Source organism: Dicentrarchus labrax, unplaced genomic scaffold, assembly GCF_905237075.1.
Source record: "Dicentrarchus labrax unplaced genomic scaffold, dlabrax2021, whole genome shotgun sequence".
NCBI classification, from domain to species: domain Eukaryota; kingdom Metazoa; phylum Chordata; class Actinopteri; family Moronidae; genus Dicentrarchus; species Dicentrarchus labrax.
The window spans coordinates 15,350,082-15,377,940 of NW_026136715.1; the positions used below are offsets into that span (position 1 = coordinate 15,350,082).

General features: G+C 41.2%; 2 protein-coding genes across 3 annotated transcripts; both read left to right on the forward strand.

The window, feature by feature from the left end:
- Window positions 1-896: 896 nt before the first annotated feature.
- On the forward strand, window positions 897-16,786 carry lmbr1l (limb development membrane protein 1-like). Its single transcript, XM_051424865.1, has 17 exons — window positions 897-1,147; window positions 7,528-7,612; window positions 9,399-9,432; window positions 9,798-9,937; window positions 10,544-10,647; window positions 10,743-10,866; window positions 10,956-11,024; window positions 11,113-11,177; window positions 11,299-11,371; window positions 11,463-11,549; window positions 11,658-11,734; window positions 11,841-11,918; window positions 12,019-12,092; window positions 12,339-12,429; window positions 12,572-12,638; window positions 14,211-14,372; window positions 14,929-16,786. Exons 1-17 carry the CDS (start codon window positions 1,085-1,087, stop codon window positions 15,012-15,014), a joined length of 1,479 nt encoding a protein of 492 aa, XP_051280825.1. The 5' UTR covers window positions 897-1,084; the 3' UTR covers window positions 15,015-16,786.
- Window positions 16,787-20,755: 3,969 nt separating this feature from the next.
- Window positions 20,756-26,321, forward strand: dhh (desert hedgehog signaling molecule). 2 transcript variants are annotated; one of them, XM_051426898.1, is made up of 4 exons: window positions 20,756-21,057; window positions 21,736-21,878; window positions 24,626-24,887; window positions 25,011-26,321. In XM_051426898.1, the coding sequence occupies exons 1-4, from the start codon at window positions 20,838-20,840 to the stop codon at window positions 25,826-25,828; spliced, it is 1,443 nt and encodes a 480-aa protein (XP_051282858.1). In that variant the 5' UTR covers window positions 20,756-20,837; the 3' UTR covers window positions 25,829-26,321. The 2 variants fall into 2 exon arrangements, with proteins under 2 accessions (XP_051282858.1, XP_051282859.1); XM_051426899.1 differs by lacking the exon at window positions 20,756-21,057 and having other exon boundaries at window positions 21,066-21,878.
- The last annotated feature ends 1,538 nt before the right edge of the window (window positions 26,322-27,859 follow it).

Sequence of the window (27,859 nt, forward strand, 5' to 3'; positions counted from 1 at the left end):
GAAAATCAGATTTAAAGGGGCGTGGAGGGGAGAGGGATACTTTAGACAGAATACATGTAGTTGTCTCACCCTTTAGTCTGTGAGTCAATATTGATACTTCTATGGCTAATGGTAATTTCGTAATTAACCTTACCGACAAAGTCAAACAGCAGCAGTTCAGTGACAGTGTGCAAATACTGCTGACCCATTTTTGGATAAGCTAAATATGCAAGAGTGGGTAATTTATACTCATTTAAGGCATAAATTCTTCTGACCCCACTACTACACTGAATATTGTCTTGGTTTTTGTTTGTTTATATATATAATTTCCACTGTGTGGGATCAGTAAAGTCTATTTTATCTTATATCTTATCTTATATATCATATATGATATCAATAAGAAAGACTTTATTGATCCCACACTGGGGAAATCCACTCGCTCAACAGCTGCAGATGCAACAGATATGAAAAGACACATTAAATAAAAATAGAATAGAAAAATACAAGATATAATGAAAATAGAATAAAAGAATAAGAGTTGTATACACACTATATAGAGCTTTTTATACAGTTGGATTGATGTATGAAATACATGAAATACTGCTCGGTACCAGCATGGTATAAAAATAAATAATTGCACAGGACAAAAAAAACCCAAATATATATATATAGAGAGAGAGAGCAGTATCTCTTAGTGGAGAAAAAATGCTATAGATATACATATATATGTATAACTGTATGTCTGGTCTCTGGTATGTTTGGTATGTACACACACCTGTGGATATAAATGACACAAACATGATGATGACTATTAGTTATAATGATGATCGACTGCTACCTGTGGAGCTCTCCAGCTTCCTGCCCTCTGTGTAGCCCCGCCCCCCTCCGGACGACCCCTCCTTGTTACTGTTTTTTTCTCTACTGTAGCAGAAGGCTAGCTCCGCCGTTTAAATGCAGCCGGGCTAGCCAGCAGCGACACATCCACGGCATTCATAAGAAGATGCCCCGTGTTTTAACTTTTTAACCATTCCCCCTCCCTACATACACCCTCTCTTTCCTCCTCCAGCGCTTTTAAAGCCTGAGGATACTGGTATGGTTTCGGAGAATGGAAGCGGACGACGTGTCGGTTAGAGAGCAACTTTTCCACAACCGTGTCCGGGAGACCATAGTAAGTAACGCCGGGCTAATGCAGCAGCCGTCGGTTAATATGCATATGAGCCTGCAAACGATGCCATCGGCAACCTAATCGGCCACGTTGTTTAACCAGCCAAGCGTTTTCGTTTCCTGTGACTTTAGCGCTTGTTCAGCCCCTTCAGCTTTAAGTTGTCTCATATTTCAGCATTGATCTGCAGTATCTGTAAGTTTAACATGACTTTTAGGTTGTTTGAAGGTCGCTTGTTCTGGCTTTACACACACACAAACACACACACACACATATATATATATACTGTACTGACGTTAATTATAGCGCGGATGCAGCTGGTAATGAGGTAAAACAGGAACAGCATCTGGGGCTCTTCTGTTGAGTTTGTAACGACCTGGGCCTCTTCCTAAATCTTCCTTTATCTGTTTGCTATTGCTTGGACCAATCCCACTGCACATTTTCATTGTTCCTCTCCAATTAAGATTAGCATTTTTTTTTCTACTTGTGCTGCTCTTTTCCCAGTTTGTGTAACAGCCTGTTGAACTTCAGACTTGCCTGAAAGATCAGCTCAGCTACAGCAAGGCATACTGACCTTTAACCCTTTAAAAGTACACTCAGATCTCCTAGGCTGTTCATTTCCTGAGATTGGAGATATTGCTGATACCGTTACCATAAGGGATAGTGTCAAACATCTTTTCTGTTGCATATTTTAGATCCAGTGCTTAACTTATCAATGTACCCTGGTTTGTGCTCTACTGTAAATAGATAAGAATATACTCACACAAAGTTCACATAGTACTAGTACTGTGAGAGAGGAGCTGTACGTACATTAGGCCAGCAGATGGGTGCATATGGGTGAAGTATAGAATATATAAATGTAATGATCCCCTGGGGAGATTGAGTCAGTACTACAGTAAAAAGTGTAGGCTAGAATATACGAACTAGTGAATCCAACAGACCTTTTTCAGAGGAACAACTAATATTAATAACTGCATTATTCTTTATATATTTTATATTTAATTACAATCTTTATGGAACTGATCTAGCATTAGTTTTATTAGTTACACTTGTACCTTTCCTCCTATGACAGGTCAAAATTTCTTCTGTGGAAAAATGTCTGTTGCTTTAAATTGTAAAATTGTTCCCGGAGAAGTAATCTGAGGAAATCTTAAGGTGTCCGACTTACAGCACAGCGCCAAAGGTGTCTTTCCCCATCTCTGTTTTCTAGTGGCAGGCTCGGATATTTCCAAATATAAGTTATCAGTGACTAGATCAGTCCACGTACATTAGATCTTACAGATGGAGACTATTACAGCTGCTAGATGATTCCATGCTATTAATAGGAGGCATACATTTGCAGTTTTCTAGTAACTCATATAATTTTCCACAAGCAAGAAACAAAGTGCCCATCTTTATTCTAATGCCCTTGTTATGACATTGTCCCATTCATCTAATGCAATTAGTCGACACCCCTTAAGCCACAGGATGGCCACAAGTCTCAGGCTTACCATCTCCTCTAAGTGCTCTCTCTCAGGCTGGTCAGCTGCCTCTGCATGGTTATTATTGGCTTTGGGCCAAGCTCATCACCGATCAGCTCATTTTGAATTAAAGAATATGTGCCAGCAGTGTAAACACAGTTGTAGTATTTCACATAGCAAAGCATCCAGTTGATAAAGGCTCAACACATTGGAAGGACCAGATATAGATACTGTGTGCAGTGATAACATGTCCGAGTAAGAGAATGACTTGCATAAGCTGTGTGTGTCACATTTCAACTTTAAATAAAGAACAAAGTGGCAATTTAAACTAATTTGTGCAATACACCGAAATATTACTGTTCTATTTGTATAATCAATAGCATCTCATTTAGCCAGGCATCTTTTAAAAGAAGATATTGGTGATATTGAGTATTATTTTTTTTGTAATGTCTGAGCATCTAGAAACTGATCTACACTTTAAAAACCATTCAGATATTAAAACAGTGTGCGTATTAAATGAATTCTTATAATCTGAGATGGAGAAGGTCTATATAAATATGTAGGGGATCCTGCAGTCACAGCACATATACATTGGCAGAGGAAGTTAGAAGAGTGCCTGGGTGCCCGGTTAGCTCAGTGGGTAGAGCTGGCGACCCATGTACTGAGTCCTTGCTGCAGCGGCCCAGGGTTCGAATCTAATCTGTGGCCTTTTGCTGCGTGTCATCCCCTCTCTCTGTCCCCCTTTCCTGTCTATTTTCAGCTGTATCTATCATAAAGGCAATAAAAGCCCCCCCCCCAAAAAAGAAAAAACTTAAAAAAAAAAGAAGAGTGTCTGCACTAATCTCTGAGTGCTCGCAAGACAAGAAGGCTAATTTACACAATGATACTACTCAGCATCCGTTGTTGGAGCGCAGACGAATGGTATAATTCTGTGCTTCACTAGCAGAAAAAACTGGGCAGTATTATGTGAAGTGTTGGCTTTATACAGCTTTTTGTCAAAAGCCTCATAGGAGCAGAGGAGATTTCTGCAAGTCAACAGTAATTCTTCCAAAGAAACAATACCAGGTAAACATGCATCTCAAAATTGAGACCCACCAAGTGTTCTGTAAATGGATAACTAAGCAAAATAAGCAGCTAACAACTGAAAATGCGATTTCAGCCAAATGTCTGTCTTCACTTGAGCTGATGCAACATTGTAAATCAATCTTAGATGAGAGCATCTGGCAAGTGTAACAAGTGCGGATTAAAGAAATTGTCTGCGTGAGATGGTGTAAATGTTGGTGCCAGGAGTACACACCCAGAGCCCGCACCCTGAGCCCAGAGGGATCCAGAGGGATCAATGATCAGCATAATAAAAGTGGAGAAATGGGACACCCAGCATCAGCACACTTTAAGATTTCAGGTCACCTGGAGAGAAGCTGTTTGAGTAGAGAATCTAACCTATAAAGGGCAGATTAAAAAACTCTATTCCAAATGTGTGTTTATTAGGAATCAATTTCTGCATGTGTTTTGAGACATTAATGATTTGTAATTTAGTTTCTGCTTCTGACTTTATTTTGGTTTATTTTCTAAGGAGAGGCTGTGTAATAAGCTCATTGTCACTGCTGTCATTTATTTCCTGTTCTCAAGGACATAATTACCTATCTGGGTTTTCAGTTGTTGCTTCTCTGAAATCTTATATCACTAAGCTATCAAATATTGATACATATTGATACATTCAGGTAAAATGAACTCTTGACACAGCAGAGTGTAGCTACCACCTGCTCGCGGATTAGAATGGCTTTGCCCGTGCAACATTTTTGTTGATTAAATCTTGAATAGGTCTTATGGGCCTAATCTATCCTCTTACTTATAAACAAAGGCTGACATGCCTGCACGCCTGAATGTGTTTAGCTGGACAAGAGGCTAGGAGCCCCTGAAATAACACTCTTTGAGGGAGTCCACTTGACATTTTGCAAGGATGTCCTGTGCCACTGCCAACCTCCCACTCCCACTGAATTATTACAGGAACTACAAGGTTAGGCAAGATGTGAAAACATTGGAGCTTCATTGTTTTTTGCTTGAATCAGCACAAAAATATTTAGGTTACTCTGTGAATTTTATAAATGTGAGAGCGAACTGTGAGCACCGTGACATTGTGTTCAATACAATGATGTCAGTCTGGATACTGAATTCCTTTAAAAACTCTGCTCAGTGGCCTGTTATGTGCTTCCGGCTCTCAACATTACCAATCAGCACGTGTCCCCACATACGTCAACTAAAAAGGGTGTTATTAGCCCTCTCCACCTATTTTTCGCTCAATACCCATCCTTTGTTCCCTGCTTTTCCTTTTTTGGATTAACCATAGCAAGCTTCTTGCCAAATTACACTGCATTATTGAACAATTTTGCAGACTGAGCTGATTAGCTGTGTACAGTCCATTGTTTCGTGCGATGCAGGTGGTATCCATGACCACTTACACAGTGAAACACTGTATTTCTCCACAGATTACATTATTGTTAGTTTGAAATGAAAGTTTTCTGCCCATATGAGACAATGTAATGCACACTGCAGTCCTGTTAGGGAGGTCTTAGTACAGCATGACTACAAGATATGTCTGACTTTCTTTATTTGCTTGTTACTGTAAAGTTTTTAGGGCTTATCCAAAGAGGCGATACCTGTCAAACAGTAGCCTATTAGAGATACTATAAAGCAGAAACAACAGGTTTCTTATATCAGCAGTTGAACTTTGTAGATCAGGCAACTGCTTGTGAGTTGTTTTTGATTTTTCTTGTTTCCATTCTTAAATAGGTCAACATCTCAACTGTACAGGAGGAGGGGTGTATACCCACACCCCAACCTCATTTGTTATTGTGCCATATGTCCCAGTGATCTATTCAAAAAAACAACAACAACCTTTTGTTATGAATTTAGAGTAATAGAAACACTGATGTAAATGGGCACTGTAAATGGCTGGACTAACTGTAACATAACTTTCATGGAAACCTGATACTTAAAAAGAATTAATTCTAGGCTCTTTGTTCTTCCAAGAAACTCATTATGTTTGCATCCTTTTTAAAAAAACTGGTTTTGCACCATTCTCCAGAGAGCCTCTCGCTCTTTGTTTGTTTCTGTTGTTACCTCAGGGACAGACTTCTACATGCTGTACACCTATCTGCTACCCTTACTGAGCTTCCTCTGATCTGCCAACCGGAAATGTTTTGATCAGTGCTTGTAATCTGGCAACATAATTAATCTTTCAGTGCAACACTTTGGTGCACTGTATTGCCACTGTTGGATGGAATTAACATGGCATTTATATGGACAGTCCTGGTCCACAGGGGACAAATCCTGATGATGTTGGTGATCCTGTGACCTCTCATTCAGCAGCACCAGCAGAGCAGAATTTGACCAAGGTTCATGACAGGATACCTCTTAAAATTACTGATTTCCTGTCAGCCTCAGATGTACTTAATCAAGCAGCTGTGAATCCTGAACGCTCTCTTTCTCTAATAACATGAACAGCTTCTTAATTTTTCTCCTAATCATTCACGCTGTTGTCCGGCAGGAAGATACCGACCATATGTTGCCCATTTCAGTAGTATCCCAACATGTTTACTGACATTTAAATAGATTCTCTAACGTGTCAAATCATCTGTATAACAGGATGTACTGGGCTATCTGTATCTAAAAGAATAACTTGTAAAGCCTTGGCTGTGTGTGTGTCTGAAAACAGTCAATATTGAGCACAATTTAAAGACACACACTAACACAAACCCGTGTTAGTATGAGTCTTTAAATTGTCCTCAATATTGACTGTTTTCAGTGTTTTTCTTACTTTTAGACTAGTACACTGGTCTACGTTTAATCGACTGGGGAAATTAGTGGTTAGAAACATCCCTAACTTTTATAACTTTTTTACTAACATGCTAACGGTGTGTTCACATCATTTGGAATGCAGGATAGCTATGGGAAAGAGCCCAAGGGGTATTTCTTGCAACCATGTAGACATCTTAAATCAAGAGAAGCACTTGTGTGGGACAGGAGCTGTCAGACTCGCATTGATTAGTTTTATTTTCCACTTTGCCCAGGAACTTTTCTATTCATATCCTCTAATATGTTGCGGCAGAGGAGAGTACATGCACCCTTTTCTTTTTTTTCTTTTTATTACAGTAACTGCTCTCTCTTGTTTTGTATAATGGTCATACAAGCGATTTACTTACTACATGAGCTGTTGAGAGCTTTGTTAGAGGAGTCGACAGATTGCTGAGTGAATATAGGTTTAGCCTAAATTTGTTGGTAGATTTAGTGTAATGTCAGACAATGATCTTTACAGGCAGTATGGGGGCTATCTGTCACTGGTATTAACCCTTCTTTCTCCTCTTACTCCTCTTAATCCTGTCTAGTTTATCACTGTCGCCCATTTCACTCTGAATAAAGTGATAATCTTCTGCTTCCATCTGTCTCTCTCACCCTTAGCAAAATGGTGAATGTTTTGGGCTGTTTGCATTTGTAGCAATACATAACCTTTTTGTTTATTTCTTGCTGTTTATCAGCACAAAAACCCTCCAGAATATTCTATTAGGAACAAATCTGTTGTAGTGTGACTGTTTGCTCGCCATCTCCTCTCTTTTTCTGTCTCTCGGGTGTTTTTGGTATCTGTGCTGCATATCCACCCCCACTTTTAAGATTTATCAGAACATAGAGAATCAGGGATATAAGCCAACCTAAATAAATGTGTTGCTCATCAGCAGTACTGGACTGAACATGACAGTTTGACAGGAAGAATGCACTTTCTTTATGCAAAGTAGTTGCCTAAACAAGTAAAATAAATAACAGTAACTCCTTTATTTTTTATTATTATTATTATTTTTTTAGACAATGATGTTTTTAAATTGTATAAATCGAAAATGATGCAAATGAAATTATTCTCTGTCTCTTCTGCAGATCTGTGTATTCCTGTTTACATGCCTTTACATGCTATCCTACCTCATACTTACCCACTTCAGGAAGACTGCAGAGTTTATCACAGGTGAGTTTTAAAATCACTCTGTTCCTGGAGGCACACCATATAAAGACTGCTCTGTGAGAAAGATTTCTATCAAAGGCTTATGGAGAATCGCCGGGAGGGGAATTGATGGTGTTGACAAGCATACTCATTACATTGGTGTTTTGGAATTTTTTCCAAAGCATGTTGGCCACACTTTTCAAGCAAGCACAGGTGTTGCTAAGACACTACCCATTCTATTTTGACTAAATAGTCTCTTCTTCATTATGGATTTATATTTGGGCTATTTCACAAACTTTACTAATTTTGCAAATATCATGTTCATACTTTTAAATATTTTTTTATTACATATACATTCTAAGCTTCATGCATTCACACATTTATGCGTAGATATTTGTAGGTGTTAATAATAGCTGTGTGTTAGCTTGCAAGTTGCATATAAATATAGATTACACATGTATGTTTACATACTGGCAACATTTCAAACCCAAGGCTCTGGACCTTGCCTGGAGCAATCCAGAGGTGCAGAAAGTGTGTTACGTAACATGTAACCACCTCTTCAGACAGTATCCCTGTGGATCAGGATGGTGGAGGGGCGGTGCAGAATGTTCCTACAAGATAAACAGAGTTTCGAGTTGAAGTTCCCTCTACTTGGAATCATACTGCACAACCAACTTCATGAATTTGAATGGCTTAATTTGCCATTATTGAGTTAGTGACAGTGGGAACAATGTAGAAAAATATGTTTTGGTCAACACAGTGCTGTCAGCTTTGTAACAATGTGTTCTCAATTATCAAAACTCAAAAATGTTTAAAATGTCTGCTGTGTGAATGGGCCGAGAGTTACATAATGAATCCAATAACTGGCCACTATTGGAAGCAGATGTAGGATGTCCAACTCGCCTCTCTGCTCTGCTGTGGCTGGGTTGTGACCGGGAAGATGGCCAGCTCTTTTTCTTCTCTTTTGAGAGGGGAGGTGGGGGAACCTGCTATGCATTAACCCACTGTTGTAAATGTTGCCTGGGTAGCAACAACAGCAAAAACAGTTGTGCCCTGCAGCCGAATGACGATTGCGCAATACTACTCGACAGAGCTGTTTTTGTCATTGAGGAGCCGAGAACTGGTTTTTGCTCCTCGGGCTATACCTCCATTTTTAAACATCTGTGCCAACGTTTATATAGGAAGAAGTGACAGTATCATGCACCGTGGTGTACGTTACTTATCAAAGTACAGCATTTAATACAGTATAATTAGCTTGAGATCTATAGCATGTTGCATGATACTGGCTTTTTTGGGGGGTTTATAAAGTGTTTTGGACATGCATACATATATTTATAGAAGGGTCGCTTTGGTATTCTTAATACTACATTTTTTGCAGTTTCCTACCCATGTGTAATTCAGTTTTTACTAGTCTTGGTCTCACTTGAACAGAATGTTCCTAACATGCTTGTCCCCAGCCCGCCCCCCCCCCCACTCTTGAGGCCAGTGAGAGTTGCTTCTTTCATCCTCGTATGGACTGCTTCTATTACAGCTCTCCCCTGCATAGAGATATTGACAGATAGAGTTTACCTTTCTTATGACAACACAGTCTTGCTATCTATTAACATTTCAACACTTCGTCTGATTTGCAGTCAGAACAACCTGTCTTTAATCCTGTCTTAGTAGAAAATAGTTCCTCCTAGAAAAGACGTTGGTTATGCCTGTGGCAACTTAACCTTGTTAAAACTTAGACAGAAAACATACAGAAGTCCTAATCACTTGTGTAATAGAAGTAATCCTATTTTTTTTCCTTCTCTCTACTCTGTTTCAGATGATATTGAAGATGCCACCGTTAACAAAATTGCGTAAGTAAAAACCTTTAATGATTAACTGACCCACAGCAATCTGTGCTCACTCCTTCACTTTGATTGGTGTCATTGTGAATGGTTGAACAGATACCTTTAGTCAACGTGACATGTGTTGTAGCCTGAGGCCAGCTGGGTGTAGATTTATTGCCCTGCCTTGTGTGTGCGTGCCTGTGTGGTTATGTGGTTGTTGGTTGGGATGGCGTCCACATCAGTGTCACTCTGCCCTTTGTCCCTACACGCTGGCACCGTATTACCTTATCCAGGGCCACCCTAGCCTTTCACCTAGGTTTTGCTGTTACGCTAAGGCTAAGCACAAATACACATGCGACCTCACTTATGGCCTGTCTTTCTCCCTCTCCCAGGCTGTGGTTGTGTACGTTCACCCTGTCTGTGGCAGTGTGTGCTGTGCTCCTTCTTCCCATCTCTATTCTGTCCAATGAGGTTCTGCTCACCTTCCCACACAGCTACTACATGCAGTGGCTCAACGGATCTCTTATCCACGGTACATTTTCTGTTCATTGGTCAGCAACACCAAACACTAACACGAATGGTAAAACCTGTCAAACAACAGAGGGGATTACTGTCTGGAAACTGGATCAGATTTAATGAGGCACACTTGTAAATAACCCGCTAATCAATACACAACAGGCCTGTGTCCAAACAGATCATTATTATGGATAGAGTGGCTGTGACCTTGTTGTGTGCATTATTTGGGTTTTTGAAAAAATGGTCCAGCTGTTTACCAACTGCTGCCGTTTACCTCAGTCAAGCCCTTCAGCTCCACCTGAATAAGAATGTTTTTTTTATTTAATTGATCAGCTAAGATGTATAGTTAATAGTTATGAAGCCCAAAAGTTAACCAGGCCTTTAGTGTTGTTTAATGTGAGACACATTTTAATAATAATCTCAGCTTTTCATTTTTTAATTGTTGTACATTCTTGTTTATTTGCACATTTGACTTGGTGGTCAGTCTTGTCAGTCTGCACTGCCTGGTAGGACTATACCTCACAGTGGCTGACAGTGGTACTGCCAAAGTGTTTCACTGCAGTTTGAACCCTAATGAATGTTGAAATTAACATTTGGAACATGTCTCTTCCTCTCTTGTCAGGCTTGTGGAACCTAGTTTTCCTTTTCTCCAATTTGTCGTTGGTCTTCCTCATGCCCTTTGCCTACTTCTTCACGGAGTCAGAGGGATTTGCAGGGTCCAAAAAGGTACCCAATTTTGCCGTCTTCTCACAAATTGCAACTCTGGACTAAACCAAACCATTTAATAAAGACTTGTGTGTGAACCGGTTCTGGTTTTGTAGGGGGTTATGGCACGAGTTTATGAAGCAGTTGTGCTGCTGTTGCTGCTGGCTCTGCTTGTGCTGGGCATTGTGTGGGTGGCATCAGCGCTCCTCCATGACAACATAGCCAGAAAGAGCCTTTACGGTGAGTCACATGCATTGTAGATCCCTCTGTGACAATTGTTTTTACAGTTTTTAATTTAGTTGCTTACACTCTCCTTCTCTGAATGTCAGACCTGTGGGAGTATTACCTTCCCTACCTGTACTCAGGCATCTCTCTGTTTGGAGTGTTGCTGCTTTTGTGTAAGTCATATCTCAACCACAATTACTTTATACAGAAACTGTAGTGTATGAGACCTGCAAATCACCATCTATGTGTTTTTCTCCTCAGTGTGCACTCCCTTTGGGTTGTCCCGAATGTTCAGTGTAACTGGCAGCCTATTGGTCAAACCACGGGTGAGTAACAGTCCCAGTGACTAATAAAAGTCTGCCCACTTCACATAGAGTAACCCTTATATTAGCAGTTATGGCTTGTGGCTCTGAACTGAAATCGATTAATGCCTCTTTTCCCCCTCAGCTGTTGGAAGATGTAGAAGATACTTTGAGCTGCACCGTGTTTGAGGAAGACTCACTCTCCAGGAAACTGAACTGTGAGTGCGTCACCATGAACACATTCCTTTGCCCTTTTCTGGTGATTCAGTTTAAAGCTGACTTTGTGTGTCTTTTTGCCTCTATCTGAAGGTGGTAGTACGTCATGCTGGGTCAAGTTGAACATGGAGGCGATGAAAAAAGAGCACCAAACAGTTCGGAGCAAGCGCATCGCCCTGGGTAAGATTGACTGAACAGGCTGCTCCCTGCTGGGCTTCTCTCACAGTGATTACATTGTATAGTTATCTGTTGTTGCACACTAATTTAATACTGTTGCTTTGCACACAGAAATGCGTAGAAAAGCATCCCCGTGGCAGCGAAACTTGGGCTATCCACTGGCCATGCTCATGCTCCTCGCACTGACGGTACACACCATTTTATTAATTTATTCTCACAGGCTGGTTTAACTCATATTAATAAATGCAGACAGTTGTTTTTATTGTTGTATAATTGCTTTGCATGTCTCTTCAGGTGATGTGTGTTCTGATGGTCTGTTTCAATGTGTTGGAGTTGCTCCTGGATGAGGCAGCTTTGCCCAGAGGGATGGAGGTGAGGATTTAGCCGCTAAGACCTTGTGAACATTTTCTGCTTGGTGTACCACAGCCAGTTATCTGTGTGCACTGATGACTGTGATTTTTGTGCTTTTTAGGACCCTCACTTGGGGATGGCCTCCTTCTCCATGTTTGGCTCACTGGGCGCTGCAGTTCAAGTAGTCCTTATCCTGTATCCTTTTATCCCATTCACATCTGAGTGTGTGCGCACAGAGCTGACGCGTCATGTCCATTTGGCTGTGACTAGTCCACTTACAGACTCCATGATATTTGACCAGGGTGTGATTTTGACTCATGCTTTTACATTCATACATTGAAAACTTGTTAATAATTTACTAGGATGTTTAGGATGTTATGTACGATCTCTGTGAGTATGTTAGTCTTCTTTCCAGTGTTGTCCTTAAAATGAATTTTACAGCTATTTGATGGTGTCCTCAGTGGTGGGCTTCTATAGTTCTCCTCTCTTCACTGGCCTCCTGCCTCGTGCACAGGACACCAACCTCACACAGGTAACTGGCAGATATCCTTGACATGTATCTCACATCCTTCATCTCTTATCTCACAGTGAGATATAACCAGAATCTAGTGATGTTCTGTGTTTACTCCTTATAGTAAATTCTACATTTCTCTATATTGTTTTGTTCATTTCAGATCATAGCAAACTGCGTGTCGCTGCTTATCCTGAGCTCAGCACTGCCGGTCTTTTCACGAACACTTGGTAAGGATGTAACATAAATGCCAATGCAGTATTTATTAAAGACTACAGCGTGTCCCAGTTCCACAGTAAACACCAATACGTAGCAGGTTTTGAATATGTAGTGTGTTCACAGTGGACAAGTGACTACATTAAAGCCTGCAGTTTGAATATACACAATGCAAAACCTTCTGCCTCTCTCTTTGCTGCTCCTATCACTGCACTAAGCCCCTCCCACCAAACCCACAACTTCGAACGGCAGCAGAAGGAGTCTGGTTGCCTTGCTAAACCTCAAGCCTTGTAGGGCTCGCTCTCCAGGGTGAGAGCCAGCGACTCCTTTTCTCAATGACGCTCCAGAGGCAGCTGCCACACCATCTAATGGTGCAGACACACTGGATCCATTGACTGATGTCAAGTTGACAGATATTATTCGTTTTCTATGGAGAGCAGGAGATGTATTCATGATGTTGAGCATGATGGATACATCGCGAGTATCTGAATTTGCACAAACACAATTGGACTTCAACTTGATTCAGATAAAGTCCCTTCAGCGCAATGCAGCAGACTCACAAAACTCGGATCAAACTGAATCAAACAAATATGAATTAATATTCTGTTAATGTATAGTCTGTTTCTTGCCTCAAATATTTTCAAAAACGTTTTAGTCTGCTGTTTAGCCGTAATATATGTTTTTGACCTGAAGCTTGAAAATAGCAGATCTAAAACCAAGCACCGCCCAACACGCCCACTAGTTCAGTAGTTTGGTGCACCCAGATGCATCTCACCAGTGTCTGTGTGTCTGCACCATAACAGCGCGACTACTCAGACTGCCTCCGCAACACCCTGCTTCTGCGGTCAGGGGCAAGAAACAGTGGGGGGCCTGATTCCTGTGGAAGGGGGGGGGGTGTGCTGTATTACTGCACTGTCACTGGACTGATTTTCTAAAGCCTGAAAACACAACCAAGAGGCGATGCAGAAGTCTAGCTGTCTCTAAGATCACTTGAATTGCAATATACTGAAAGGTTATCATAGTTTTTTTTTCCCAATTATGCCAAAACAGATCTGTCTACCCCAGTTATAATTCAATCAATAATTCATCCTGATTGTTCACCTGGTAGACCTGCCACCCTTATGTACATTGTGACATCTTCCCTCTCTCTCCCCCCACACTTCCTGTCACACTTTAATTGGTAGCGCTCACTACCAATTAAAGGCAATAAAAGCCCCCCAAAACATTACACTTTGTCCCATAATGCAGTGCACTAATTAAAGTTTTAGTTACTTACAGCTGCCAAACATATAAGAAATTGTGGGTGGTGGTGAGACAGTTCAGAGATGAAATCGGTGGAAAAACGGTCCGTTTTATAACTGCAGAAAGAGTATACTAATGATATATCGCACGTAATCTGTACAATTAGTATGGAATTGGGTCACAGCAGCTTGTATCAAGAACTGCTGAATCAACATTTTATTTGTAGTTTTAGTAACAGCCACAAGAGGGCAATTGTCTGCCATGAAACTTTGCAGGTGAGGCCTGGCTTGCGCCGTTCATTCATAAGTAAAACGTGTAATTATGCTTCTATTCCATTCTATTAGGGATCACCCGCTTTGATCTACTGGGAGACTTTGGTCGGTATAACTGGCTTGGGAACTTCTACATTGTCTTCCTGTACAACATGCTGTTTGCTGGTCTCACTTCTGCCTCCCTGATCAAGACAGTCACCTGGGCAGTACAGAGAGAGCTCATCCGTGCCTTTGGTCAGTGTACTTTCATTTTTATTTTCACGAAGCAAGGGGAAAGTGCTTTGTATGCATATATTTTTGTGTCTGTGGGGGTAGTGTTGTGCTGAAATTCACTGCACTTTGGGTAGCTGTGTCATAAGTTTTCCCACCTTTGGCCCCATTTCCCTATGGGCTGGTCTCTCTTCCTCAGATAGAAAGAATACAATTCTTTCAGGAAAGTGTAAAGAGACAAGCGGAGAGTCGGGTTCCCTTGGGGCCTTCAGGCACACCGCCCTAGACCCCTCGCAGCACACACCCCCTCTACCCCTCCACCCAACACAAACAAGCGTTCAGAGCACGGACACGCCAAACACACATATACACGCAATCCCCTTCCTCACAGTACAGATAGCATCTCTGCACCATGGCAGCTCTCCTGCACTTTCCCATTGCCTCCCAACTCACTTTTGTTCTGTGATTAATAGACTTTCATTTCACATAAATCTATCTTTTTTTTAACATTGCTAGTTTAATGCTCCACCTTGTGATTTTGTGTGATGTTATGGTCCTTTTTTCTGGTCTTTTTTTGCAGGTCTCCACAGACTGCCTTTAACTGTGTCACGCTCCACCGTCCCCTTCAGACTCCTCCTGGCCAGTGGACTGTCTAAAATCCAGTGACTTTTCCTCCTCGCCACTGCCTTTCCAAACCTTTTTCAAATGTGCCCTTGTTGGATTAAACACGTTTGCTATTCAGTCCCTTTGCCACTTGGTACATGGGTGGGGTCGCCCCGTGTGAAGAGACTGGAGAAGGTGACGAGTCTGTCTGCACTACGTCCAGTGTGAGATCTGCTTTAAACCGGTTTAATGACCAATATATCAGGGTCCACTTTTCTGCAGATATTTTGACTGCAAGGACAAGTACTGGTACAAGAGGTTAGCTGAGTGGTCATGGTTACAACTGGAACATGGGGAAAAGGGATTTAAGCCATATTGGCAGACCTGCCATAGTGGACAATGACACAGCAGTCCCCGCACAAAAACCTAACGCCTAATGAAAAGAGGGTCCAGTAGATAGCCGTTGTTCTGTTGACACATGTGAAAGTCAGCAGAGTTATTTTGAAATATTACATTGTAACTGTGACATAATTTCCTCTTCCTGCTCCAGGTCGATAGAGTGCTCTCTCTTTCTCTGTGGCTTCCCACACTTTTCCTCTCCTACGTTGTATCACTATTTTAAGATTGGGAATCTTACTTCCATGTGTTTGGTGGTCCAGTCTGCACCAGTGTTATGTTAGTTGATGAGAGGAAGTTGTTATTGGGAGCAAATAGTACACAGAGTACCTTGTCTGTCTATGGGTCCACAGGTTACACAGGGAATATGAGAGTGAGGTAATCGTCTCAGTGTTGGAGCTTTTGTACAAACTCAGTTTACTAGGAGAATTAAAAGTATTTTCTGTGGTGATTTATCATTGAGCAAGGTTTTTACTATTGTGGATGACAGTAAACTTACTGACTCTACAGATTACTCATTGATTTATAAAAATAGACTAAAAAGCTTTACACTTTGTCTTATGCAATGTTGAATGACATGTGACACTCACTTGGAGGAACTTCTGTGTTTTGACCAATCAAACTGTGAATTGCTACAACTTTATGTGGGGAAGTGCAATATTTTATAAGCAAAAGCACACTTTTTAACTTTACCAAAAGTAATTTCTAAATCGTCTATATGATTTCTTTTAATTTTCTGTGAAGTTTTTTTTTTTTTTTTTTTCATCTCATTCCTCTTTGTTGGACAGTGGATGAATGTTTAGAATAGTTTGCGAATGTTTTCAAAAAGCAAATGTGACTATCAATCCATGCAATCCTTTCCAGTGTCAGTTTTTTTGATACCTTAAATTTGCTCATGTTTATCAGCTGTATATCTCATCATCCTCAATGTGTTGGTGATCCTGTGTCACCGTTTGCCTTTGCTGCTGTATCAGCAGGTTATTAGCTGTTGGTTTGACCAGCAGGGGACAGTGTCTCTCAAACCCAACACCAGCACCAGCCTCTGTGTGGTGTGAGTCTGTATGTCTCTCTGGTTAGTTATTATATGTATTATATACGGAGCACTCTGAGGTTTACTCATTTCACCTTTTTCTGGGAATTTTTCTTTTGGTTTTTGGGAACACAAATTTTTATAATGTACTGTTTTGTATCATTATTTATGGGCTTTTTGGGATGTACATCACATGTTGAGACATTACTACATACTACATTACCCTTAGGATTTTTAACAGTTAAAAATGTTGATTGTGATGCAGGTGAGACAAAAAAAATCTTTAGAGTTGCTCTCAAAGTTAAAAAAAAAATTAGTGTGTTTATTGTTTACCTTTTGAAATGCTCTGAATTTTGAACCATCATTGTTTTATGAGAAGAAAGGAATAAAAATCATCTTGTGTCCTTAACTTCCTTGTGTCCTTTTTGGATACACATCAAGGTGACTTTGACTGTTTCTTTGATGCTGTTACATGTTTGTTACATTTTATGAAATGTATCTACATTGTGATTGATCTGATGTGGCCAGTGGTGGGTGGGTGTGTGACTGGTGAGGGCGTCTGTCCTCTATGTCCCTCCACCCTTTTGTTGCACTTCTTTAATCAGCAGCAGAAGAAAGCCATATTTTGGCCTGTCTGTCAGCAGGGTCCAGCCACGACGCCACTACAGCCGTAGCCCACGCTTTCCCCACTCTGATGCAACAGCCAGATAAAATCCCTGCAAATCAGGAGTAGAAGCGACGTTCACTCACATTCACTCCTTCATGTCCCCACTACCCACCCACCCACCTCCTTTCTTCAATCCCTTTTCCTTGCCTATTGTTCATTTCCTCATCTCATTTATTCTGAAGTCAGTTCAAGAAAAGCCAGACTCTGATTAATTTCTCCCTCTTGATTTTTGTTTGCATTTCTTGTTTTGTTTTGTTGGATGTTTTAATTAAGCTTATTTGGTTTAGGTTTTGTTTTGCACTGCGTTTCCTTTGCTAAAAGGAAATTAACTCAAATGTCGCCGTAACATTACATGCACATCTGGAGGCCAGTTACCCTCTGAGGGAAGTGACACATAAGCCAGATATAAGGTGTGTAAGGCAGTTTGGTGTATTATTGGTGTGTCTTGAAAGAAAGAAGAAAGAGTTTGTTCAATGTGATTAATGTTTAATGAACAAACCCAGACACATGCTGCTGTGATTCAGAGGGCCAAAAATAATTCAAGAAATGCATTTTACAGTCATTGTACACTATATTCTTTGGGACATGTGAATATAAGCAACAAAGATCTATGACAGTGCGATACATATGAGTCCTAGAAGCCATTCCCTGAACAAAAATTCCCTGAAACTAAAGAATTTAAAGTAACAAAGCCACAACTGTGTTACTGAAAGTCTGTCTGGCTTATTCAAGAATAACTATAGCAAACTGGATTTTGTTATTTGCCTCTATTAATAACCACACTTACACACACACATAAATATCACATAATCTTCAATTTAGTTGAGGGAAAAACTAGGATAGCACCTCTCCTTGCAGCAAAATATAAAGGTTGATAGTACAATCAAAGTGTCCCAGCAGTCCCATTGGGTAACACACTCTATTGGACTGGTTGTCGGGCATATCGGGGACAAGGCGGGAGACGGGCAGCTTGTAATGGGATGAGATAGGCTATCTTTATTGTCAAAACATAAGAATGAAGGGGGGAAAAAGACAAAGATTAGCTTTCCTGACAGTTGGCTGTTTGAAGTTCATGCCAAAGTGCATTAGGGGCTGTTATTCCCTCAGTTTGTACGCTTGCAAATACAGAACCACTCACAGGAAAAGGCGAGACTTGCTCGCTAATCAACTGATAATGGGTCACACTGTCAGTTTGCCATAGCTGCCCGCCATCCTGCGTGCACACTCACGGCACACTTGCTTCACACAGTTGACTGGCGCATGCCTTTGTTTCATTGGGTAACTTTAGGTGACTGACGTGACATGGATTTTTAGGTTGAAACCTGTAATATTACAACTTACTTTAATTCAAACTCTTAAAGCATACACCAGTTAATCTTTACATTGTAAATTATCTTTTTTGAGGGGGGTCAGGTTCACAGAACGAAGTATAGCATCATATCTGACCTTTGACCTGCTTGTCTGGTGCCAGGAAGTTCCACCCTTCTCGGTCTATTGTCCACTTCAGTGCAGCATCGCCTCAACCTCAGCTCACTGGTGCTCTTTTTCAAATCAATGCTGAGCAAAGAAACGTCAAACCTGGACTTTAAGTACACCTTTTACATCACTGTGTGTTTCATCATCACATCACACATGTAGCAATATGTATATCATTGAAGGTGAAGCATGGCAAGGAAATACCAGCACAAAGTTACCATACATAAGCCAAGAATCATCCAGTGTGTGCAGCCACATCAGAATGCACCACCCTGCCTCTTCCTGCGCTGATAACACGGTGAGAGACAGTGGAATGGGCGGTGCAGTGGTGGGCAGGGAGGAAGGTGGTTAGGTGTCAGTTCCTTGACTTTCCTTTCCCCCCCCAACCCTTCTAACGGCCTCCATCTGAGGAAATGGATCCTGCAGAGTGTCTATTCAGCTCCAAGAGACAAGACAAACACTTGAGATGTCAAAGCTTGCATTGTTTCAAAACCTAATTTCTGTTTTACAATGACTGTATCCTTAATAAAAAGAGCTTGCAATCCTAATTTCATCCTTGGCTGCTTAGTAAATTTGCCAATATTAGTGATCCTCTAAATCACAGACAACAACAAAGCTATAACAAAACCTGGCTGGCAGGTATGTACTCTTATTTGACCACTACCCCAGGTGCAAGCACGGGCGTCCTTTTGGAAGGAACAAAGCAGGGTAGGCTAACCCAGGCAGGAAAGATCTCGTTTTCTGTGCTGTGGCTTTGCAGGAAACCCAACCATTCACCCAGCCATGTACTCCCATCCTGAAATGGGGGAGTGAAATGCTAAGAGCAGGGGGAGGCAGGAGGATGGGGGCACCAAAATAAAAAACTAATAATAATAATGACTTTATTTCCATCTCCAACCCGCAGATGTTTGCTTCCTTCCTTTCCCTTTCATGTCAGATGGAAATCTCTTCTCTTGTATGACTTTGAAGAGAAACATCGGTGTGGGTAATTGTAGATATGAAAGTGTTTGTTTCTTTTTTTTGATTGAGTCATTCCCTGCATTTGTCTTGAAGGCTGATATCTCTCATCTGTGGTGCTCTGGCCAGACTTGAGCCTTTGTCCATGTTTATCATAAGGACAGGAAGATGCAGCTTCGCCTTGCCACCCCTCCCTACAACATCCTGGGATCTTCTGGAAACTTCCCCAACAAGGATGCCTTTCCATGGTCACTGTGGAGCTCAGTGACCTATGCCTCATCACTACTACGCAAAATGCTAAAGTTTAGTGCTGACCAGATCGGGCACAGTATGATACATTCACAGGTACATTCTAGATCAGATCTGGTCTTACTGGATGTTAGGAATGCTTTTTAGTGAAGTGATTCAATCTTGAAGCATCTTCCTCATGCAATCAGAACAAACCAAGATATCTACTAGCACAAAGCTATGTGAATAAACATCCAGCTCTGTTGTGAGTGGGCTAAAGATTCTTTGAAACAAAGTCTCAGTGAAGAAAGTGGCCATGATGCATTGAGTCCGCAAGTGTTCCAGGAAACCACAGATAGCATGGTGACACACTTCGACCTTTAGCCCACCATTAATTTAAGCTTCCGTATGTGATTACAGATGTCAGATCCCTGAGACACAATGATTCCTTTCTTTTCTGCTCCCTCTTTGACATTATCTGACACATTTTGTGACTCTCCCAGCTATTGTTCCTAGATGGATAAAAATAATATGTTGTTATGTGGCCAACGGGTGTTTCCAGTGGAGAGGTCTTGGGTGCACTTGGGTTCAGGGGGTCACGCTGGCTCCCCAAACACAGGAAGGTAGCACTGTAAGTCAGGGGGTGTCAAGGCTGGACACTTGTGTTCCCTCTCAGACCCTCACCTTCAACTCTTTGTCTATTAATAACATGAGCATCACAGTTGACCCATTCACTCTGATGGGTGGGATGAGCGGAGAGAAGCGAGGGCATGTTGGTTCAAAGTTATTCAGTTGACATGAGTTTGGATTTTCAACTGTAAATATACTGTATGTGCTCTAAATATGACTCACAAGGGCTGCAGTTGATATATAAATGATCATGTATCTCAGAAGTTTTAGAACATTTGGGTAGATTTTATTATGTGTCATTGGTTTAACTTTTCCAGAACTATCAGCATTTTAATTTGACCTTAAATATTTAATGTGGTGGAGGGGGGGTGGAGGTCATTGTGTTAACATAAGTAGGGCTAATCATATGCTCTTTGTAAGGTTGAATTGGAGGCGTGTGCTGTCGCAGTGAGAGCGCGCAGAGGAAGGGAGGGCAATCTTGTCCGGACGCTAATAAGACCCAATGGCTGGTGCAAGGTGGCCAGGAGCTCTGAAACGCGACAGAAGACGGTGGACGGAGGAGAGAAGGAGAAATAAAATCTCAGGAGACACGTTTTCTGAATGGACAAAAAGGGATGAGCGCGCCGCCGGAGCGTCCATAGGAACTGCAGGGAGTCGGTCGGGCTGTTTGGCGTGCGTCAGTTTGTGTGTCTCGTCAAGGGAACTGCGTGGAGAGAGAAGCGGTAAGTGACTAGAAACCCCCCCCAACCCCCAAAGAAAACCACCTGCGTCAAGGCTGGTACCTGCAAAGGACGTATGAAGATGACTTTCACTTCACATGAGGCTTAGAAACTGCTGATAGTTGGCGAAACATTTGGACAGAAACCTTACAGACCTTTTTACAACATATTTTCTTATTTTTAATAGCTGATACCAAACTTTAGAAACTTTAGATTTCAGCCAATCAGATCATTCACTGGACTAACAGCTTTTGTTCAGAGCATCAAAACAGTACACACAGAGTCAGAACAGCTGACTTTGCACTGTTAAGCTTTTTTTCTGACTAAGAGTGAATACAGAGAGAAGCACCTACATGTCCCAACAGTTATTTGTCACATCAATATCAGCTCTAACACCACATGATTTGGAATGGACCAAGATTTGACCCTCATTCACATGCAATCACACACCTGGAACTGGGGTACCACTGTAGGCACTGTGAGCCACTGACTCCTGGGAGCCCCAACCCTCCCCAATGAAGCAGTCCTGGTGGGCTCGCCTGGCACAGCTCAGCCTGCTTGCTGTGTGGACCTGTATATGGCTGGTCCAGGGATGCGGACCGGGCCCTGGCTACGGCATCCGCTCCAGGCCCAGGAAACTCACAGCCATGCACTACAAGCAGTTTTTCCCCAACTTCTCAGAAAACAACCTTGGCGCCAGCGGGAGAGCAGAGGGCAAGATCACACGTAACTCTGAGCGCTTCAATGAGCTTGTATGCAACTACAACCCAGACATTGTCTTCAAGGATGAGGAGAACACCAACGCAGACCGCTTTATGACTAAGGTGAGTAAGTGTGTGGTGTGTTAAAGATTTTCTCAGATGTGTACATGTGTGCATCACTTGTTTCCATTGATCCCAGTGATACCTGGTGACTGTTGTATGATAAGTGCAATGAAAAAGGCAGAGAGTAAGCTGCAGGTTCACTGAAGGATGCTCTCACTGGTGTCTCTGGAACCTTTTCAATCCCTCTGCTGGATGATTGATTAACTACATTTACATGAGAGGGCAGACAGCAGTCCGCAGCTCTCACCCTGCCACCCAGTACGGCACCTTCAAATCCAATCCTGTAACCTCATTCATTGTTTACCGTACTCTACACTACCTGCCCTTGCCAGGCTCTTAGCACTCAAACAAATGTTCAACACAGAGTGTGTATGATTTAACCAAACTTCCCCTCCCTTTTTCTTGAGATAAGAAGATCAGGATGTAATTCAACACTACTGCGCTCCATTTCAGGAACACTTCCTTTTAATCTTTAACCGAAGTCTTTGTTATTGGAAATAAAACTATTCCTGTGATGGGTTTTCAGTGTGCCTGCCAGGAGAAATATCCAGGTATGGCATTTAGGCTTGAATTCCTTAATGTTTACTGGGTATAGTTATCCAAATTAAAATATTGCACCTGGAAAAGACAACCGGTGGAGGATTAAATCCTAGATGATGTAAGATCTGGGCTGGTAGATGGACAACAAACATTTTGAAAGCCACACTGCTGAATATGCCCACAGATTTTCTTGACACTCAGCTGTCACCCTGCTTTGGATGCTGTGGCTTTCTGTGATTGTTTCGGATATGAATCTGTGTTCCTTCCCCTCCCTGAGTGATTGTATGTGATGGAAATCTGCGGCCGTATGTGCGTGCCCTGCTGATGCCCAGTTTTAGTGTGTGTATGTGTGCATGTGCCCCTCTTTTGCCCAGATGTGAAAGACGCTCTTTGTGCGTCATTTGGAGACTCAGAGGGGTCGCCTATACAAAATTCCCGCCTGCTGAAGTAATGGCACCGTCGGAAAAGCGACTATTGTAGTTCTGACAATGAAACGCCTCTCTTCAATGGCATTGCGAGAAAAATGTACCCAGTTTGTTTTCTGTCCCTCTCGCTTTCTCACTCTTGCTGTCACATTCCCAAGTCCATGCCCATACATTCTTCCCCTCTGCCCTCTCTCTTTAGTCCCAACCTTGGCCCTCCACTACACTGCTTCCTTCTCACCCAACTTCCCGCTCTTACCCCCATCATTTTCTCTCACTTTCTTTCCCAACCCTCTTTTTTTTGTAATTCAGTTGCAAGACAAGATTTATTCAATCAATTATGGGCCACCAGAGCTGCCACATCACAAGTCACATGAGAATATGCATTCAGAAGATGATAATGACTGTATCACCTCAGTTGCTGATGTCGTATTTTTTCCGCCTGCTATTTTGTGACAATGCTGACACAGTCTGTAACATCACAGCTCACGGGGGTGTTAAAAGTCACTGTGCACACTTCTGATCAAATGTCTCAAGGGTGAAAGTGAGAAACTCATATGCCTGGAACAATCTGGAAAGGCAAGAGAATGGCCTTGATTATTCTGTCACCCTGTCGAAAAGGCCAAGGAATGTGCCAAACTGGCTACAGTAGCTTTGTTCTTGTACCCTGATTGTTTGAGCAAGGTTGAGATGGCCTTTAGCAGAGTAGAGGAGGAATTGTGTGTCGATGCCAGCAGACAAACAATCATAACCTGCGAGCCAGAGACAGTGTTGAAATGCTGGAATCATTTTTGTCTTTTTTTTTGTGAGCTTCAGTGAAATCAGTCTGTGCACTGAGGTGTACAGTAGGCTCACATACTGTACATGCCTTAGGTTGTGCCATTCCCCCTGTTAATAAATGATAATGTGTCACCTGAGTTGAGTTCAGACATGCCTTTCATTGTGCATGGCACATGCTGCAGATAGTGACTTAAAATAGATTTATTGTCTTTGAAATGAACTAAAAATCATTTTTTTATAGTTTTATAATTTTTTCAATTTAAGTTTTCAAGCTGTAAACTAGAATATCCAAAGATATTATAAGAAAAGCTCACAGTGTAATGCACAAAACGCCCCAATACGCAACAACAAACCCATACATTTTAAAAGACAAAATAAACTAAAAGCCGATCACAATAGAAAAGTAAAAATGAAACATTCAGAATTAGATATAGGAATAATGTTGATACAATTCACCCATTCTTCCTCTTATCTTGTATTCCTACACATAAAGGGTGCTATCAGTCACTCCGTTTTTTCTTATTGATAATGATTATAAGTTCATATAAGTTACCATTCCACAATTTTAAGCAACAAAAATCATAGTTAAATATTTAACAATAACTCAAATATGTTCCAATAGTCATGTTTTCCAGATATAGTATCATACTGTGTGTATATATACATGTGTTAAATGACTACCTGAATATTTTGTAGCTGTTAGACTATTGGCATAATGAGTCTGAATATTTTACAACTTGGAACCAGATCCAGAATGGAACCAGTTATCTGATCCCGACCCTACACATAACAGCATCTTTCTTTAGGATAATGTTACACTAGAGCCTGACTGATACTGATAGTGATATTTGAGTTTTCAAATCTGATAATATATACATTTATAACTATTTATTGACCAGTATATGTGCCAATATATTATAATAATATTGTCCAATATTTTGGCTGATTTATACATTTTTACTGCTCCAAACTGACCACTTTTCCTCTGTCTCATTCTGTTCCTAGCGATGTAAGGACAGTTTGAACAGGTTGGCTATTGCAGTGATGAACCAGTGGCCAGGGGTACACTTACGTGTGACAGAGGCCTGGGATGAGGACGGTCACCACCCTTCAGGCTCTCTGCACTATGAAGGCCGGGCCGTGGATATAACCACTGACGACAGAGAGACAGAGAAGTATGGTCTTCTAGCCCAGCTGGCTGTGGAAGCTGGCTTTGACTGGGTCCACTATGAGTCCAAATATCACATCCACTGCTCAGTAAAAGCTGGTAAGTTCACAGGAGATCACACAGTTAACGGTGTCAAATTGCATCACTTGAGTAGATGGTGTATCAGGTTATTTAAGAAAATCTGTGTTTAGTGCTTTATGCTTTCTGCTGATCTCCCTTCAGATCACTCTGTTGCAGTGGAAAAAGGTGGCTGTTTCCCCGGCTGGGCCCGGGTGACCGTTGCTGGAGGGGTGCAGAAGACCCTATCGTCACTGGCTCCTGGGGACCGAGTTATGGCCCTGTCTGGGACAGGCCAAGTTGTGTTCAGCCAAGTCCTCTTGTTTCTGCACCAGGACGATGAAAGCCTGTCTACTTTTCTGTCTCTGGAGACAGAGGATGGCCATAGATTGGCCCTTACTCCACATCACTTGGTCTTTTTAGCCCCCCATTGCAGACTCGACAGCAGCGAGTATCAGTTTGCCAGCAGAGCCAAAACAGGAGACTGTGTTCTCATCCATACAGCAGAGGGTCGAGTACGTCTGTCTCAAATCGTCTCGGTTTCAGTAGAGGAGAGTGTGGGAGTGTATGCGCCCTTGACGGAAGCTGGAACTGTGTTTGTTGATGGTGTGTTGGCATCCAGCTATGCACTGGTGGAGGACCACAGCCTTGCACACTGGGCCTTTGGACCTGTGCGACTCCTCTTCTCATTCAAACAGCTGCTTTGGGGGGAGACAACAAAAGAAGAGCAGACCACAGACAACCACACATCAAAGATAACTAAGTCTCCACAACATTGTAGCACTTTGGCCACAAAGGACAAAGCAGGTGTATGTGTGAATAATGGCAGTCTGAACAAACGAGACAATCTGAGTGAACCTCTGAGGATGGAAATGAAAGAGAAGCACTCCTGGCGAAGGCAGACATCAGATGTGCACTGGTATGCTAAACTACTGTACACTTTTGGATGCATCTTTTTAGACTCCAACTCATTTCATCCTTAAAAGCCTTACACTATAGACGCCATACATGTCTCACTGTTCAATGTCATAACTTTGATACATTTAAACTAACACTTCCTGTTCTTTTCTCCAATACATCAGAAGCACTGGAAGGGCTTGCTTGCTTTTTTCACCATTGTTTGCATTATAATCTATAGTAATAATATACATTCTAATACTTTATTGATGTTATAAAAGTTTGAGTTTGATTAAACATATTGTTTGAGCAGGTTGATGTATGGTCATGCCAAAATGACTGTATCATAGTCTATTTGTACATCATGTTATTTCTTTTAATTATTTCAGTTATATATGTAATATATATATATATTCTTAATGGGATAGGACTGGATTTTCCCACAACAGAATCTTTATTTTTGTACTTTCTGAATCATAATATATACATGTTTAATTGTATTATAATAATTCCACTACATGTATTTCTTTACTTATTGTCATGTCATAAAACAAATTAAAATGTCATTTTATTAAGCAACACTCTGCTTTTTCTTCAGCTGTGGAGTAAATTTTGTCTGTTAAGCTGATTTGCCTTTTGCTTGTTTAGCAAAACGGAGTTGCTTTTGTGTGAGAAACCAGAGACCTATGCAAAAAATCATTTCTCGGGTCGTAGTTGAGCATTATGTATGTTACAGTGTCTAAGACCTCTGTGGAAGTCTAGTCTAACAGGCTGACTGGTTAATGAAAAACCCAGACGTACTTAATATTCCCCACTGTGCCAGCACCTTGACTTTATCAGTCACAGACTTTTATCACATGGCTACTGCAAGGGAGTTATCACGTTTCTTACAAACTTAGGGGAGTTTTATTAGTAACCACTGATCAATTTGGGTCACAAGTACTATATCTGTTAGAGATTTAGCACAGTTCATAGCTGACACAACTTTCTAATGTTTCTATCTCATCTAGGCTATGTCTACAGTTACTAGTAAACATTTACTTTAATTATTTTATATGAAAAACTACTTTTCAAAGGTTCATAATAATATGTAAGGCAATATTCAAGATATGTTCACAAGGTTATACACCCCCTTGTGGAGGAACTGATATCCTGCCTGTGAGTTTTACTTTCTTAAATGTACTTTTAATAACTACTCTATATAATAAACTGTAATTTAATAAACCTTGAATGGATTTTAAATACTTATAGTTTATTGGTAAATGTAAAATATTTATACTTTGCTATCAGAACTATGGAATCAAAACAGATCAAATATTAAGAAAACAAACCATGAATTGCATCCTATAAAAGTAGCTTACACTGTTTTGTTTTCCAGCACTCTTGATTGTAACTGTATTAAAGTGCACACTGAGACCCAAAAACTGTATTCTCTTCTTCCGGTTTCTGCTCTGTAAACATCTGTGGAGGTATTTCTAGGGGATTATCCTTGAGATGCAGGAGGCAGATGGGAAAGCACCCGCTCTATTGACTGGCCAATAGGAAAAGTCTGGTGTCCTAATACCACCCTCTATTTACACTCATCAGCCAATCAGTCACTCTCTTCCAGCCAGTCTCAGCCCCCACCCCCTAAAAAAAAATCTAATCCAATCTTGCTAAAGCTGAATGGGGAGTTAACTAATCCTGTCAGAGGGACCAGTAATAACCTATTTTCAAAATGAGAACCTGCACACCTAACATTCAGGCACTGAATTCAGGCATTTCCTGGCCAAAATATACTTGTATGTACTTCCGTTTGTAAAACACAGAACAGCGTCATCAGGCTTGAACAACAACAAAAACCTTTTAATGACAATAATAAATGAAACATGAAGGAGAAAGATGCATCAGTGAAGAATTTTCCTCACAGGTCTTTTTTTTGTATTGCAGAAAATAGAGTTTACGACACCATATGGGATTGAAACCAGGCTAATGTTTCAGTCAATCTAGTGGACAACTATCAAAAACCATAAATATGAAACCACTTATATTCATATAACAATTTACAGGGTACTGCTGAGTCAAACAACCATGATTTTAAAAAACATAGCCTTCTAAAGAGCATGGTTTCACATCTG